The 18,288-nt window shown below is 36.9% G+C and overlaps 1 protein-coding gene across 15 annotated transcripts in view; it reads left to right on the forward strand.

Moving 5' to 3' along the window:
• The window catches only part of SUPT20H (SPT20 homolog, SAGA complex component), a 47,731-nt gene that overhangs the window by 18,962 nt on the left and 10,481 nt on the right, over window positions 1-18,288 (forward strand). For 9 of the 15 annotated variants that reach the window (XM_087436170.1, XM_087436176.1, XM_087436171.1 and 6 more), the window contains 9 exons: window positions 8,191-8,262; window positions 9,041-9,198; window positions 11,571-11,597; window positions 12,167-12,199; window positions 12,749-12,866; window positions 13,411-13,513; window positions 13,665-13,823; window positions 15,532-15,838; window positions 16,336-16,490. In XM_087436170.1, the coding sequence (XP_087292296.1) occupies window positions 8,191-8,262; window positions 9,041-9,198; window positions 11,571-11,597; window positions 12,167-12,199; window positions 12,749-12,866; window positions 13,411-13,513; window positions 13,665-13,823; window positions 15,532-15,838; window positions 16,336-16,490 (1,132 nt within the window). The remainder of the gene's footprint in view (window positions 1-8,190; window positions 8,263-9,040; window positions 9,199-11,570; window positions 11,598-12,166; window positions 12,200-12,748; window positions 12,867-13,410; window positions 13,514-13,664; window positions 13,824-15,531; window positions 15,839-16,335; window positions 16,491-18,288) is intronic. The other 6 variants (XM_087436182.1, XM_087436183.1, XM_087436184.1 and 3 more) reach the window with 3 other exon arrangements.

Genomic DNA, 18,288 nt, shown 5'->3' on the forward strand with positions numbered 1-18,288 from the left:
AAAGCACAAAGCTGAAAGCATCAGAGGTAGAATGTATATACAACAGAAGGGAGTAAGCCACATTATCTTTTGGTAATTTATATGCTCCTCAAGGAAGGTGACCTGAGAAGAGATGTTTAGTGTAAATACCAGAGAGTGCAATTGATCTCTGGAGGGAAGGCTGGCTATCTAAAGCAGTGCTTCACAAACTTTAGTGTACATACGAATCACCTGGGTTGCTTGTTAAAGTACAGATTTCAATTCAGCCAGTTGTGCTGAGGCCTTAGATGCTGCTGCTGAGCTTGTAGTTTGCATGGTACTGGAGTCCACAGACCACACTTTGAGTAGCAAAGCCCTAATAAAGAGTTTCTCAGTCTGACTCCATCAGAAGAATCATCTTGGGTACCAGTTAAATATACAGATTTCTATCCCCACTTCAAACCTACTTACTGAGTAAAGTCTCCAGGGGAGAGACGTGGAAGTCTGAAATTGTTACCAAGTGCCCAGGGGAGCCTAAGTTACTCTTAAGATTGTGGTTACCAGGAAGGTGTGAAGATTTGATTCCCATGAGCTTGTATGAGATATATGGAATATATGGTCCAAGTCTGACTAGAAAATGGAAAAGGTTTACAAAAATTTTGTCAACTTTAATATAACTTCCCTAGTCTCCAGTTTTGTCCCCACTGTTACACAGCAACTCCTGTTCCATTAAGAACCGAGTCAAAGGAAAAGATCCTGGTCCTAATCATCTCTCTGACATTCCAATTTTTCTAAAAGACAAATGTGATATCAACTTAAGGAGTAAAAAGAGGCACTGTCCAAAAAAGCAGCTGTGTTTATTATATTTATTTAATGGCAAAATGTTTTATTTTTAAAACCAATTGGTTTAATTGAATACATCAGGAAAGTTTTTTATCATGAAAATTTTGTTGTACATTATTGTTTATCAGTCACCATGTAAGTGCTTCCCTCCACGCCTGGTGCCCACCCCCCATACCCCTAGCCCATGGTAACCACCAAACAGTTCTATCTGTCCGTATGTTGGTTTATCTTCCACATATGAGTGAAATCATGCACTGTTTGTCTTTCTCTTTCTGGCTTATTTCACTTAATATAATACCTTCCAGGGCCATCCATGTTGTTGTAAATGGGAAGATTTTGTCTTTCTTTATGGCTGAGTAGTATTCCATGGTGTATATATATATATATACTACATCTTTATCCATTCATCAGTCGAGGGACACTTGGGTTGCTTGCATGTCTTGGCTATAGTGAATAATGCTGCAATGAACATAGGGGTGCATAAGACTCTGGATTGTTGATTTCAGGTTCCTTGAGTAGATACTCAGTAGTGGGATAGCTGGATCATAAGGTATTTCTATTTTTAATTTTTTGAGGAATCTCCATACTGTTTTCCATAGAATCCCCACCAGTTTGCATTCCCACCAGCAATGGATTAGGGTTCCCATTTCTCCACAGCCTCTCCAGCATTTGTTGCTTTTTGTCTTGGTGATTATAGCCATTCTAACGGGTGTAAGATGATATCTAAGTGTTGTTTTGATTTGCATTTCCCTGGTGATTAGTGATGTTGAGCATCTTTTCATGTGCCTATTATTGGCCCTCTATAATATCTTCTTTGGAGAAGTGTCTGTTCATTTCCTCTGCCCATTTTTTGATTGGGTTGTTTGTTTTTTTGTTATTCAGTTGTGTGAGTTCTTTATATATTATGGAGATTAATCCCTTGTCAGATATATGGTTTGCAAATATTTTTTCCCAGCTGGTGGGTTCCCTATTCATTTTGATCCTGGTTTCGTTTGCCTTGTAGAAGCTCTTTAATCTGATGACGTCCCACTTGTGTATTTTTTCTTTTGTTTCCCTTGACTGAGTAGACATGGAATTCAAAAAGATCCCTTTATGGCTGATGATGAGTAGTGTACTACCCATATTTTAGACTTTCAGTTTTAGACTTGCAGGTCTCACTTTCAGGTCTTTGATCCATTTTGAGTTAATTTTTGTGTATGGTGAAAGAAGATGTTCTAGTTTCATTCTTTTGCAAGTGGCTGTCCAGTTTTCCCAGCACCATTTATTGAAGAGACTTTCCTTTCTCCACTGTATGTCTTTAGCTCCTTTGTCAAAGATTAGCTGCCCATAGATATGAGGTTTTATTTCTGGGCTTTCAATTCTGTTCTATTGATCTGTGTGTCTGTTTTTGTACCAGTACCATACTGTTTTAATTACTGTCGCTTTGTAGTATGTTTTGAAGTCAGGGATTGTGATGCCTCCAGCCTTGTTCTTCTTTTTCAGGATTTCTGCAACTATACAGGGTCTTTTGTTGCCCCATATGAATGCTAGTATTCTTTGTTCTATTTCTGTGAAGAATGTCCTTGGGATTCTGATTGGGATTGTATTGAATCTGTAGATTGCTTTAGGTAGTATGGACATTTTAACAATGTTTATTCTTCCAGTCCAGGTGCATGGAATATTTTTCCATTTCTTTATGTCATCATTGATTTCACTTAGTAATGTCTTATGGTTTTCATTGTATAGGACTTTCACTTCCTTAGTTAAATTTACTTCTAGATATTTTATTCTTTCTGTTGTAATTGTAAATGGGATTGTCTTCTTGAGTTCTGTTTCTGTTAGTTCGTTGTTGGTATATAGAAAGGCAACTGATTTCTGTAAGTTGATTTTGTACCCTGCCACTCGGCTGTAGCTGTTGATTATTTCCAATAGTTTTCCAATGGATTCTTTGGGGTTTTCTATATATAAGATCATGTCATCTGCAAACAGCGAGAGTTTCACTTCTTTGTTGCCTATTTGGATTCCTTTTATTCCTTTTTCTTGCCTAATTGCTGGCCAGAACCTCCAGTAGTGTGTTGAATAAGAGTGGCAAGAGCGGGCACCCTTGTCTTGTCCCTGTTTTCAGGGGGATGGCTTTCAGTTCTTCCCTATTGAGTATGATGTTGGCTGTGGGTTTGTCATATATGGTCTTTATTATGTTAAGGTACTTTCCTTCTATACCCATTTTGTTGAGAGTTTTTATCATAAATGGATGTTGGATCTTGTCAAAAGCCTTCTCTGCATCTATTGAGATGATCATATGCTTTTTATTCCTCGTTTTGTTAATGTAGTGTATCACATTGATTGATTTGTGGATGTTGAACCACCCCATGTCCCTGGTATAAATCCCACTTGATCATGATGTATGATCTTTTTTTTTTTTTTTTTTGTGAGGAGATGAACCCTGTGCTAACATCTGCCAATCCTCTTCTTTTTTTGCTGAGGAAGACTGGCCCTGGGCTAACATCCGTGCCCATCTTCCTCCACTTTATATGAGATGCAGCCACAGCATGGCTTGCCAAGCAGTGCGTCGGTGCACGCCTGGGATCCGAAGCAGCGAACGCTGGGCTGCCACAGTGGAGTGTGCGCACTTAACTGCTTGCGCCACCGGGCCAGCCCCCTGTATGATCTTCTTAATGTGTTGCTATAATCGGTTTGCCAATATTTTGTTGAGGATTTTTGCATCTGTGTTCATGAGGGATATTGGTCTGTAGTTTTCCTTCTTAGTATTGTCTTTGCCTGGCTTTTGTATCAGGGTGATGTTGGCCTCCTAGAATGTGTTGGGAAGTGTTCCATCTTCCTCTGTTTTTTGGAATAGTTTGAGAAGGATAGCTCTGAAGTCTTCTTTGAATGTGTGGTAAAATTTTCCAGAGAAGGCATTTGGTCCTGGACTTTTATTTTTTGGGAGGTTTTTGATTATTGTTTCAGTCTCTTTACTTGTGATTGGTGTATTCAGGTTCTCTATTTCTTCTTGATTCCGTTTTGGGAGGTTGTATGAGTCTAGGAATTTATCTATTTCTTCTAGATTGTCCAATTTGTTGGCATATGGTTTTTCATAGTATTCTCTTATAATCGTTTGTATTTCTGTGGTATCTGTTGTAATTTCTCCTTTTGCTTTTCTAATTTTATTTATTTGAGCCTTCTCTTTTTTTTCTTGGTGAGTCTGGCTAAGAGTTTGTCAATTTTCTTTATCTTCTCAAAGAACCAGCTCTTTGTTTCATTGATCCTTTCTACTGTTTTTTTAATTTCAATTTCATTTATTTCTGCTCTGATTTTTATTATTTCCCTCCTGCTGCCTTTAGGCTTTGTTCTTCTTTTTCTAATTCTGTTAGGCATAGTTTGAGGTTGTTTATTTGGGCTTTTTCTTGTTTGTTAAGGTGGGCCTGTATTGCTATGAGTTTCCCTCTCAGGACCACTTTTGCTGCATCCCATATGAGTTGCTATGGTGTATTTTCATTTTCATTTGTCTCCAGATATGCTTTGATGTCTCCTTTAATTTTGTCAATGATCCATTGGTGGTTTTAGTAGCATGTTGTTGAGTCTCCACAGCTTTGTCACTTACCCGGTTTTTTCCTTGTATTTGATTTCTAACTTCATGGCATTAAGGTCTGAAAAGATGCTTGTTATGATTTCAGTCTTCTTAAATTTATGTAAGCGTGCCTTGTTTCCCAACATATGGTCTATTCTTGAGAATGTTCCATGCGCGCTTGAGAAGAACATGTAATCTGCTGTGTTTGGATGGAGTGCTCTATATATGTCTGTTAAGTCCATCTCATCTAGTTTTTCGTTTAGGTCCGTTATTTCCTTATTTATTTTCTGTCTGGATGATCTGTCCATTGATGAGAGTGGAGTGTTAAGATCCCCTACTGCTGTTGTGTTGTTGTTAATATCTCATTTTACGTTTGTTAATAGTTAGGCTTTATGTACCTTGGTGCTCTTGTGTTGGGTGCATATACATTTATAAGTGATATGTCTTCTTGGTGGAGTGTCCCTTTTATCATTATGTAATGCCCCTCTTTGTCTCTCATTACATGTTTTATCTTGAAGTCAACTTTGTCTGATATAAGTATGGCAACACCTGCTTTCTTCTGTTTGCCATTAGCTTGGAGCATTGTCTTCCATCCTTTCACTCTGAGCCTGTGTTTGTCTTTAGAGCTGAGATGTGTTTCCTGGAGGCAGCATATTGTTGGGTCTTGTTTTTTAATCCATCCCACCACTCTGTGTCTTTTGATTGGAGAGTTCAGTCTATTTACATTTAGGGTAATTATTGACATATGGGGGCTTGTTGTTATTTTATCGCTGTTTTTCTGGTTCTTTTGCGTTTCTTTTTTTTCTCGTCCCATGTGTTTCGTCCCATGGCTTCCAATTTAGTTTGGTAGTTCTGTATGGGGGTTCTCTTAGTTTTCTCTTTCTTTATCATGTGTGATTCTGTTCTGATTATTTGGTTAGTGGTTACCATGAGGTTTGTATAAAAAATCTCCTGGATGTGATAGTCCATTTTTTGATGGCCTCTTATTCCCTGAGACTAAATCGATTCCATCCCTTTCCTCTTCCCCTTCTATGTTATTGTTGTCACATCTTATTCCTTCTTGTGTTGTGAGTTTGTGTTTAACATGATGAGGTTATATTTATGCTTGGTGCTTCCCTTCCCTTGATCTTTTTTTATAATTAAGTGTTTGCTAATCTATTTTGATAGAGGACTGCAATTTTTCTGGTTTTGTTGACCTGTTTTCCTCCTTGTTCAAAACTTTGAATCCCCTTTCTCTTTTTCTCTTCAGGGCTGAGGGCCTTCTTGAGCACCTCTTGTAGTGGGGGTCTTGTGGCAATGAACTCCCTTAGCTTTTGTTTATCTGGGATAGTTATTATTTCTCCATCATATCTGACAGATATTTTTGCTGGGTAGAGTATTCTTGGCTGAAGGTTTTTGTCCTTCAGAATTTTCAATATATCATTCCACTCTCTCCTAGCCTATACAGTTTCTGTAGAGAAATGGGCTGAAAGCCTGATACAAAATCCTTTGTATGGTTTTTTTTTTTTTTTTTTTTTGTCTAGCTGCCCTTAATATGTTTTCTTTGTTGTTGACTTTGGCCAGCTTTACTACTGTATGCCTTGGAGAGGGTCTTTTCATGTAGGTATATTTAGGAGGTCTGTTTATTTCATTCACTGGTGTTTGCAGTTCCTTCCCCAGGTTTGGGAAGTTCTCAGATATTATTTCTTTGATCAAGTTCTCTGCTCCTTTTTCCCTCTCTTCTCCCTCTGGAATACCTATAATCCTTATGTTGGATTACCTAATTGAGTTGGATATTTTTTGGAGAGTTTCTTCATTTCTTTTTAGTCTTAGTTCTCTTTCCTCCTCCATCTGGAGCACTTCTGCATTGCTGTCCTCAATATTGCTAATCCTTTCCTCCACATTGTCAGCTCTGGTGCTTAAGGCTTCCAGATTTGTCTTTGTCTCCAATATTGTGTTTTTCATCTCCAAGATTTCTGATTGATTTTTTTTTTTTGTTACAGTTTCAATCTCTTTTGTGAAGAAACTCCTGATTTCACTGAATTGTCTGTCTGTGTTTTCTTGTATTTCATTAAGCCTTTTTATGATGACTATTTTGAATTCTCTGTTGTTAAGATTATACATTTCCGTGCTCTCCGGGTTGACTTCTGGGTGCTTGTCATTTTCCTTTTGGTCTGGAGATTTATTATATTTTTGCATGGTGCCTGTTGGTGTTGGCTTACTTTTCCTCATAGGGAAAATATGTGGTCTCAGTTTCATCTTGCTGCCTCTGGGTGGGGGTCAAGGGCTGTATATTCTGGCCCGCCTCAATCCGCGGGCACTCTCATCAGCCCCCGGCTGATCTGAGGCTTGGCTGAGTGGAGGCTGCTGTGGGGGAGGCGTGGGAACACCTGAGACCTGCGAGCGCAGCTAGGCTAGGCCGAAGCAGCTGGGGCTCGGGTGCGGGTGGGTTGAAGCAGCTGCAGCTGAAGTGCCACTGGGCCAAAGAAGCAGGGTCTGGAGTGCCGCTGGGCTGAAGCAGCTGGAACTGGAGTGCTGTGGGCCAAAGAAGGAAGAGCTGGAGCACCACTGGGCCAAAGAAAGTGAACTGGTGTGTGTTGCACCCAAGAAGCTGGAACTGGAGTGTGCTGAGCCGAAGAAGGAGGAGCTGGAGCGCAGCTGGGCAAAAGAAGCTGGAAGTGGAGTCCACTGCACCAAAGAAGCTGGAACTGGAGTGCGGTGGGCTGAAGTTGCTGGCGCCAAGTCAGCTGGAGCCTGAGCACAGGCCAAGCCGAAGCCTCTGGAGCCAGCAGTGCCGGGGGCGGTCAAGCCCAAGGAGCTGGGGCTGTCGCTTGGTCCAGCCAGAGCAGCTGGGGCTGTGGTGTGGTGGGGCCTGAGCTGCCGCAGCCTCTGGTGTGGGGGCGCAGGCTCACCTCACTGCTGTTCGGGCCCAGGCACCTGGGTGCCACTACCTGTGGCGGTGGGGCGTGGTCACGCTGCCCCTGCTGGTGGGGCCCGGGCGCCTGGGGCCCGCTGCCTCTGGGGATGGGGCTGAGCTGAAGTGCTGCTGTGCTGAAGCACCAGTCAGGGGTCCCGGATGGGAGAGGGACCCTTACTTTCACCTCCCTGATCTTGTAGGTTTCTCGCCTCGCTTTCGTGCTCTGCACTCCTGAGGGGCTAGCTTGTTGAAACTACCCTCGCAACAGTTCCACTCCCTCCGTAGGTGGATCCCCTCGGGCTGTGAGGGGTCTAGGAGAACTCCGGTTTTCACGTGGCAAGCCGCCCCTCCCCCTCCTCTGAGAGCTACGTGGTCTGTCTCTGAGTTGAAGTCCTTGAGAAGGAAAGGAGTTCCTCTTAACTCCTTCCACTTCCTCTGGGGATTCCAGCACCTCCGTCCTCGGGTGTATGGCTGCCTGGGTGCCTCAGACATCCCTTGTGTTGTGTGAATAGCTTCTGTTGGAATATGAATGTCCTTTTTGTTGTGTCTTAGAGGGGGAAGCTTACTCCGCCATGATGCTGATGTCCTCAGGAAAGTTTTAAATTACAGTCATGCATCACATAATGGTGTTTCAGTCAATGACAGACTACATATATGACAGTGGTCTCATAATATTAGTATTACGTAGCCTAGGTCTGTAGTAGACTATACCATCTAGATTTATGTAAGTACACTGGGTGATGTTCACCTAGTGACTAAATAGCCTAGCAATGCATTTCTCAGAACATAAGCGACGTTAAGCTACGTATGGATATGCTTAAGCATAAGTAGTTGGTGATATTAGTGATTCAAGATTCTTGTGCTAAAAAATAAGTTACTTAGATTTTTCTCTTTAGTCATAATACTGATTCCATTATATCTGCTGTCTCTTAATTTGATTTCTTAGGTGGAGAAATATGCTAAAGTGGAAAAGTCTATCAAATCTGATGACTCACAACCAACAGTCTGGCCAGCCCATGTAAGTAACCATTGCATTCTCCGTTTCTAATGATGCTTTTTCTAATCTGAGATCTGAATTTATTAAACATAAGGTACGGTTGCCTTTAGTTTGGGACCTTCCTCATTTTTAAGAACCTTCTGGGGGATTCAATGAATTAAAAGAAGGAACAGCTATTTAGTTTTGTTTTTTCTAAAGTATGGTTTCCATTTTAAAGGGCAATCTTAATGCATAACTGCACTTTTACTTTTGTTTTGGTTGCATATTGGTAGTTGTGATTTGTTTTCCATTTCAAATTAGTAATTAGTAAATTATTCTAAGGATGTCTCTTAAAAGAAATGTTCCATGTAAGTTTCCCTCATTGCAATAACTTCTTATAGGGAGAAATAGGCATAATACATTAAATTACGTGAATCTAGGAGTGAAATGATAGGAGATGTTGTATATGAGCGATGGCAAAAAGAGTAATGACAGATAGAAACAGATCTGCCTTTGAAAGTTTTATCCTTTTAATATTTAATATTTGCATTCATATGTCCAGTATATGAAATTCTGCTGTATTTCACTCAAGCTTACTTAACTAAATACCACATTGGAACTCTCATTTCCAAAGTACCATTTGAAAAAGACTCCTGGGCTTTATTCTATTAAGCAGTCTTGAACAGGTCTATAGCCCAAGTGCCATGTGTCTTCCTATTGCCTGGTACAAGTTCGTATGCCATTTACATCTGATTTTTGTTAATTGTGATTGTATATTTACTGGAGAAGGTATTTATTTGGGATGCTCTGCCTTTTTCAGGATGTAAAAGATGATTATGTATTTGAATGTGAAGCTGGTAATCAGTATCAGAAAACAAAGCTGACCATTTTACAGTCACTTGGTGATCCACTTTACTATGGTAAAATACAGCCATGTAAAGAAGATGAAGAAAGTGACAGCCAGATGTCTCCATCCCAGTGAGTTCTGTAAATTGAGATGTAATTGACAAAATCAGTCATCACAATTCATTTTGCAACTATTGATGAACCATTAATGAATAAAAATTTCTCTTCAAGGATTCATTTGTTAAATACTGCAATTAGATTTGGCAGTAGACCTAAGTAAACTTAAATTCTAGTTACCGTGTTGTCCAAGAGTTATTTAAAATAATAATAATTTCTTTTAAAAAACCTATGGTAGGGGCCGGCCCCGTGGCTTGGCGGTTAAGTGCACGTGCTCCGCTACTGGCGGCCCAGGTTTGGATCCTGGGCGCGCACTGACACACCGCTTCTCCAGCCATGCTGAGGCCGCATCCCACATACAGCAACTAGAAGGATGTGCAACTGTGACATACAACTATCTGCTGGGGCTTTGGGGGAAAAAAAAAAGGAGGATTGGCAATAGATGTTAGCTCAGAGCCGGTCTTCCTCACCAAAAAGAGGAGGATTAGTATAGATGTTAGCTCAGGGCTGATCTTCCTCACACACACACACAAAAAAACCTATGGTATCATTAGTTTTATATTTGCTTTGAGGGATATGCCTGTGGTATCCCTCTTGGTATTTTTCTGTGTTGCCTCTTTAACCTCTCTGTGAGCACGAAGTGTTTCCAGGCAATCGTTTGTTTAAATGGGATGCAAGTTTATTATAAATGTAAAAGTTGATAAAGATGCTTGGTATTTCAGCATTGTTTGTAAAGACACAGATTATGCTTAATATAGTTATTGGCTATAGAAATATATATAGTTAATCTTCCAAAACTTATGTACTACATTTATTTAGTACCAGGTACTAGTACTTAGTTTTTTTATTTAGATATAATTTACATATAACATTATATTTCAGATGTATTTCAGATGTGCAACACAATGATTCGATATTTGTATGTATTGCAAAATGATCACCACAGTATCCATCGCCATACATAGTTAAAAATTTTTTTTCTTGTGATGACAACTTTTAAGATCTACTCGCTTAGCAACTTTCGACTATATAATACAGTATTATTAACTATGGTCATGCTGTACATGTATTTATTTTTATTGTTAGTTTTCTTTTTGAATCAAGTTGATGCTGTTTTGAAAAGAATAAAAAAGAGGAGCTCAGCAGAAAAAGCAGGGGCCAGGTCTATGTTAAATCATTTGTAAAGCCTTACATAGAATGCTAATTGAAACTACAGCAGAAGGATGAATTTTAAACATTAACCTCACCAGTACCTAAAAAAAAAGTTGATGGGAAGAAATAGTATAGTAGTGGTCAGGGAATCCTCAGCTAATTTTTTTTACATTAGTGGTTTCTATTGTTGAATACTAAGTAGAAAGATCAGATATTTTGATTACAGCAGTCCCTCCTTATCCTCAAGTTTGCTTTCCGTGGTTTCAGTTACACAGTCAACTGTGGTCTGAAAGTATTAAATGAAAAATTCCAGAATAAACAATTCATAAGTTTTAAATTGTGTACCCTTCTGAGTAGTGTGATGAAATCTCGAGCCGTTCCACTCTGTCCCGCCTGAAACATGAATCATAGCTTTGTCCAGCATATTCATGCTGTATATGCTACCCACCCATTGTTCACTTAGTAGCCATCTCGGTTATCAGATCAGTTGTCAACAGTATCACAATGCTTATGTTCAAATAACTCTTATTTTACTTAATAATGGCCCTAACGCACAAGAGTAGTGATGCTGGCAGTTCGGATATGCCAAAGAGAAGCCGTAAAGTGCTTCTTTTAAAGCGAAAAAGGTGAATATTCTCGACTTAATAAGGAAAGAAAGCAGATCATATGCTGAGGTTGTTAAGATCTATGGTAACTTTTATTACAGTATATTGTTATAATTGTTTATTTTATTATTAGTCATTAATCTCCTTAATCTCTTACTGTGCCTAATTTATAAATTAAACTTTATCATATATATGTATTGTACAGGAAAAAACAAAGTGTATATAGGGTCCGGTACTATCTGTGGTTTCAGGAATCAACTGGAGGTCTTGGAATGTATCCCTCACAGATAAGGGGGGATAATCATACCTATATTTTTAAAAATCTTTCCCTTAAAGACATACATTGGTCATTTTAAATAAACTTATTGACTTTTCTTGAACACAAGGGAATAATATTATTTTTAATAATTAAAAAAAAATTGGTTCAGAAAGCCAACTGACTAGATTTGTTTAACAAGAAGAGAATTGAATTTTTTTCTTTACATCAGGGAGTTGCTGCAAAAATGCTGCATGATTTATTACCTTCCAGTCATTCTTCCATATTCATAAATTACTTGATTTAATAACTATGAAGTTAAAGTTTGAGCTGCATTAACCAAGTTTTTTCTTTTTTTACATTTTATATTTCAGCTCCTCCACAGATGATCATTCAAATTGGTAATTAAAAAATAAACAAACTGACTATTTTAATCTGTTAAGAAATCATATAAATGTCAAACTCTTTAAAAAGACTTGGTAAAGACATTTTATTTGAATTGGCAATAAACTATCTTCCTTGTCTAAAATATATTCTAAGATCCTGCTATGTAGACATTAATAATGACTTCCAAAATCAGAAGTTGACGTGAGAGGAAGGCCAAAGGCCTTGCACACCATAGTTCAGTGAATTTTGCTATAGGGCAGACACTTACAAGGGTGTAAAAGCACTTGGTAACTTTCAACCCGGATTTTGTTTTGGTACATAAGTTTTGTGCCCAAATAAATCTCCCTTAAATTAAATCAGCCAAATTGTTCACAGGATTATTTAATAATGCATGCAAAACTTGGTCATTGCTTCATAAGTTGAAATGTATTTTTTAATTTTTTTTTTTTATGATATCTTGGTTGATTTTAACTCAATTTATAAGTTACCTATCGCTAAAATAAGGAAGCCTTCAAAAGTACTCCCAGGGCTCCTTACAACAACTCTTACCTAATAACTTTTCTCTCTTTTTTAAACATTTTAGGTTCGTTATTGGATCAAAGACTGATGCGGAGAGGTAAAAACATTTGCATCTTTATTTTTGATCTGGATTGATTTGAACAAGTTCACTCTTAGAGGATAGAGAGTACTCCATTAGGAGTCTAAACTTTCATTTTAGTTATGTCTTAGGTATTACTAATATTTAGGAAAATAATTAAAAGAATAACATGCAAAATATAGTTTTATTTTAAATAAGAAAACTTAGAAATTTCTATTCTAGCTAAGGAAGATGATTTCTAGATAGTACTTTAATCAGAATCTAAGTGAAAGTCACTGGGTAATTTCTTTGGCTGCTGATTGGTTAAATAACCCTGTAATTTCTGTATTACAAATAAGATACTGAAAGTATATCTCTAGGTTGTTAATTAGCAAAATGTTTTTGAGCATTAGCTTGTCATTGAAAAGATTAGAATATACTTTTAACACAAAGATAAATTGTCTAATTTTAATTTTTGTGTTTTGATGGAACATTTTTTTCATTAGTTATTATTCATTTCCTATATAATAAATTTGTGTTTAAAACAGAGTTAGCTAATCCTTACTTCTTTTCCCCCTAATATTTCAGGGTAGTCAATCAGTACCAGGAATTGGTCCAGAATGAAGCCAAATGCCCAGTCAAGATGTCACACAGCTCCAGTGGCTCAGCCAGCTTGAGTCAGCTTTCTCCAGGGAAAGAAACAGAAGTGTGTTTGATTACTTTTTTGTGCCTAATGTTTTCTCAAGGAATCTGAGAAATGTTAAGGGCTGTTTTGGGGGTCATGTGGGCATTAGTTTTATTTTTACTTTTAACTTTTTAAATTATTATTATTTAACTTTTTACAATGGAAATTTTCAAATGTACACAAAGATAGAGTGAAAAGTATAATGAACACCTGTGTATACTAAGCACTTGGCTTCAACAGTTAAATTATTTTCCTGGAAAAATTTAAGGTGGAAGCTTTGCCTTCATGTTATTACTCTGTCCTTCTCCCTCAAACTCTTTCTCCCCACCTATTATTCAGAAATCCTTCCTTCATCCTTTATATATACTGTAATTTATTTCATGGATCTCTGTATGGGAAATTATATTCTTCTGTAACATCTGTAATAGCTAATCTATAACCATTAAGAGTACTTCGCGGAGTTTTAAATTGTGTGTTTTCATTTAGGAGTTATAGTGGTATTAACTTATGAATTTCTGATTTGACCTAAATTTTAACAAGTATACTTAATGTTGCTGTCTCTTAGCAGCCTGAGACTGTGTCAGTTCAGTCTTCAGTATTGGGGAAGGGAGTAAAACATCGACCTCCACCCATCAAACTTCCCTCGAGCTCAGGAAATAGTTCCTCAGGTATTGTATTCCTTATTTTTGTGTAGTCTAGAGTAAGAAACATCATAACGATCATAGATTGTTTGTAAAACTTTGCTCATATTTTGATTTATACAATTCGCAGAATTTTGAATTGTAAATCTGGGAAATAACTTTTAAATTCTTCTTCTAGGTAACTATTTTACGCCACAGCAGGCCAGCAGCTTTCTTAAATCTCCAACTCCTCCTCCTGCTTCTAAGCCACCAAGTCTTTCTCGGAAGTCATCTGTGGATCTCAATCAAGTTAGCATGCTTTCTCCAGCTGCCCTGTCACCAGCCAGCTCATCACAAAGTGAGTCATGACTTAAGTTCTTCATTAACTCTTGATAAGCTTTTGCATTAGTGTTTCTTAAAACAGCTTTTCTTGACCAGTGAAATAGTGAAATCTGAATGTACTGTGTACCCAAAAAGTACAAGTTTTGAGAAGCTTTAGGCAGATCTCTTGTTGATTGTATGTATTATGTGTTTATTGTAATTGTATTTGTTTTTCTGTATCTATGTATGCACTTTGTGTATACCTTTCTTATAGACTTACAACCTACACATCTCCTTAAAAAAATAATCTAGTAGTTAAATATGGCAATAAGATCAAAAATATTTTTTATTCCAGTGTACCCTAGGATCATTTTACATTTTGTGTAAACTATGCAGCTGATATGAAAAAAATGTCATAAGAATTGTTGCTGCAGTCCTTTCTTTGTATATGAGAAGCCAACTAGTTCCAAGGTGGTGATACAATAAACTGAAAGCTGACTTTTCCAAAACACTCCTACACTCTTATAAATTGTCGTCAGTTACTAAAATGTGATGATCATAAAGCACTATTCTGAAGATATTAAAATGTAATTTTTACTACTGAATACTTTTTTTTTAACATGAAGGAATTAAACAAGAATTCTGGCATTAGTTTGGCAGAATTTCTTCAAATCAGTAAATATCTGAGATATTTAGACACCAATTTGCAAAAAAGCATTCCAGTTTTTTAGATTTTTTTATAGGTAACTAACGTGTGCTGAAAGTTTTAGTACACTGCACAGTGATACGGTGGTCTTTGCATTAGATATAAACATCTTCATCTTGATAGCTCAAAAGGTGTAATTTTTCTGCCTTCTTGTTTTGCACAAAGAAAAATTTATAAATTTCCTGAAAGTCTTATTCACACTTCTTATGTTGTGGGTATGGATTATGTTAATCTACTGCACACAATTGTTACTTTAAGTAAGGGTTGAGTGACAGCTTCTGGACATTCACATTTCTTTCCTTTCTTTCTGCAGGACATGAAAGCTAAAAAAGAAAACACCTCAAGAGCTTTTGGTTTTATTTTTTCGGTTTTTGTTTTTTGTTTTTGTTTTTTTTAAAAAGTTGATAAACTGTGCATACTTCATTCACAACAGATTTTCTATACATTCTACATTTAAACAGAAGTACACAGTTACTGTTAAAGATGCAGTATTATCTATCATATTTGCTTTATTACTGTGTTTTGTAAATTTGTTTGTCAGGATAAACTTGATGTGTTAGGAATTAAACATGTATATTTAGGTGCCAAATATGATTGTTAACCATACGTAATTTATTAAATATGTTCAGAGTTTATCTCAGACTGTTACAGAAAATAAGCAATATTTTTAAATGGAGTCCTAAATTAGTGAAATTGTAAATAACAAAAATTAATTTGAATTCCTTTTAAACTTTTAGGCCAAAGGTAGCATGTAGGAAACTAACTTTTAAATGGGTATTGTGGTAGAATACAAATGTATATTTTTACTGTTACTGTAGTAGCATCTCTGATGGGATTTTTAGGTGATATACTGCATCCTTAATTGTAATTGAGTGTAGCAACACTCATGTATCATGTGTAGAAATTAACACTTGCAGTTAACTGCTTAAAAAAAAACTGGAACAAATTGTCAGTGCTAAGTAAGATTCCATTAACCTTATTTTAAAAAGGACTGGCCATTTATAACAAACTAGCAATTTTTATTTTTCTCAATGAGCAGGATCTGGAACTCCTAAGCCATCTACTCCTACACCAACCCCTTCATCGACCCCACACCCTCCTGATGCTAAGAGCTCAACTCCTATTACCCCTTCAGCCACCCCTACTCCCCAAGATTCAGGCTTCACCCCTCAGCCCACTTTGTTAACTCAGTTTGCTCAGCAGCAAAGGTCTCTGAGCCAGGCAATGCCTGTAACAACCATTCCTCTTTCCACCATGGTAACATCTATAACTACAGGAACCACGGCCACCCAGGTCATGGCAAACTCTGCTGGACTTAACTTCATCAATGTAGTGGGCTCTGTTTGGTAAGTTTGCACTGATGCCCTGATGTTTTTTTTTTAAGATATTCTTACCAATCTGAGTAAATTCATATTTGTAAAATTAAAAACAAATTGTTTGCTACTGAAAGAAAATAGTTTAGATACGGATAGAAGCTATCGCAACAAGTATGCTTTAATTTTAGGTAATACATCTGTTACATGCACTAAGATTATGCTCCTACACGTTGACAGCAGCTTAGGTTTTCCTGTTCGTCTTCTGTGTTACCATCTTTTAATCCCTTGATTAGTGCTTTACTCTTCCAAATGATATTTTAAACCTTGATAAATAGACAGTACTTAATTTTAGTCAACTTTGCTGTCACTTTCTAGTGTAAAAATGAAACTGAATCTTGAAATTGATATATAAGACAGAAATATCTAATTGCGTTTGTTTAGTAGTTTGTTTTTTAATCCAAGGGATTGTTATATGGCTGATTTTTCCTTTTATACTGCAACTTATACTTTGTCTTATTCTCCTGCAGTGGAGCTCAGGCTTTGATGAGTGGTTCAAACCCTATGCTGGGCTGTAACACTGGTGCCATAACTCCTGCAGGAATAAACCTGAGTGGCCTTCTACCCTCAGGAAGTCTGCTACCAAATGCATTGCCCGGTGCAATGCAGGCAGCTTCTCAAGCAGGTCAGAATATTGGAAATAATAACCTCTAAAAAAATTAAAGTACATGCTAATTTAAAAATGTCATTTTAAGAGTATTATTAGTGACATTTAATGTCCATATTTCATGAAATATTTTGTCACAGGTATTTTTTATTTCATTTCAAAAGCCTTTAATGTTCTAATATTTGAATTAAAAACCATCTAGCTACCAACTTCTGTGAAGAAACTTGATAAGTCTCTACAAATCTTTGCCTTCCAAACATTAGAATAAAGTTAACTTTGATAGTCTAATTGTTGTCAGTGTACTCCTATTCCAGGTAAAAGAAATGTATTTTGAAAACATACATTGTGCAAGAAAGGCAGCATAGCATGGCAGTTAAAAACCTAAGTTCTGCAGCCAGACTGCCTGAGTTTGAATCCCAGTTGTGCAACCTAACTGTGTAATCATGGGCAGCTACCTTTGTGCCTCACTTTTCTCATAAATAAAATGGGGATAGTAATACCTTACCTCATAGTTGTGAGGATTAAATGAGTAAATACAGATAAAGTATTTAAATTGTGCCTGAGACATAAGCACTTAAAAATACTTGCTGTCATCATCAGTAGTAGTAGTAGTTTTATTGTAGTAATTATTATTATACAAATAAAGCATTAAAAATAACTAGAACCATTTCAGTTTAGTAACAAACTCACAATTCATAAAGGGATAATTTGTAACAACAAAAACATGAAAGGGAAAGAGAATAAGAGAATATATTGTAATATCTTGGAACAATGCAATTTCTTACTACTGAGAAAAAATTTAATAGGAAAGACGAACTTGACATTGTAAGGAAAATTTACCTAAAACTTTCTATGAGTTATGAGAGAGAACCCAAAGAATATAAACATGTTAACACATTGCTTTAATTTCCTAATTCTAGCTTATGTTCTTATTTTCATGTGCATAAATGTGCTCTAGTGGCAGAAGCTCTGGAAATGGAGTCAGATGTTGAATTTAGGGTGTTTATATTTACATGTAACTCTGCCAGTTACATGTTGCTCCAAATGATAATTGTGGGACCTGAAAGAAGTCACTTAATATTTTTCCCTTAGCCTCAGTTTCATCTGCTCTAAAATGAGAGTAAGAATATTTAAACTTCAGTTGGTACTTATGAGAAATAAGTGAAGTGATATGGAAGTGGCTTTGGTAAGCTATAAAGCATTGTACAGTTGTCATTCACCCTTGAAGAAAGTTATATCATTTCTTTTCATTATAATTCCTGAAGAGGATATCAATATTGTCATAGTTTCATATGATTATGCTTTTTCAGTTTCTTATCCAAGGCTTTCATACTATCACTTGTCAATTTCCTGCCTCTTTTTTTTTTTTAATACAGTTATCTGCTTAGAGGACTAGATACAGTTTTAATTAGTGTTCAAATTGGTATATTTTGGTAATGAGCAAAATATACAGATACTTAAGACTGAGGTCAGCAAACTACAGCCCACAGTCCAAGCTAAGAATAGTTGTACATTTTTAAAGATTTGTTGAGAAAAAAAGTAAAGACGACGAAAAGTAATATGCAGCAGAGGCTATATGTGGCCCACAAAGCCTACTGAAAAAGTTTGCTAAACCCTGCTTTATGATGTGCTTCATGTTGGGTCACAGGTTTTTGGGAATAAGTTCAGAATTAACAGCGTTGTTGCGTGACTTTCCGTTTGTTCCTTACACAGAATTCATTGTTCTTTAGCATTATTAATATTAGCATTTGTACTTAAAAAACAGCATAGAGGGGCTGGCCCAGTGGCATGGTGGTTGGGTTTGTGCACTCCGCTT

Source organism: Ceratotherium simum, chromosome 10, assembly GCF_057802395.1.
Source record: "Ceratotherium simum simum isolate JZ-2026a chromosome 10, ASM5780239v1, whole genome shotgun sequence".
NCBI classification, from domain to species: Eukaryota; Metazoa; Chordata; class Mammalia; order Perissodactyla; family Rhinocerotidae; genus Ceratotherium; species Ceratotherium simum.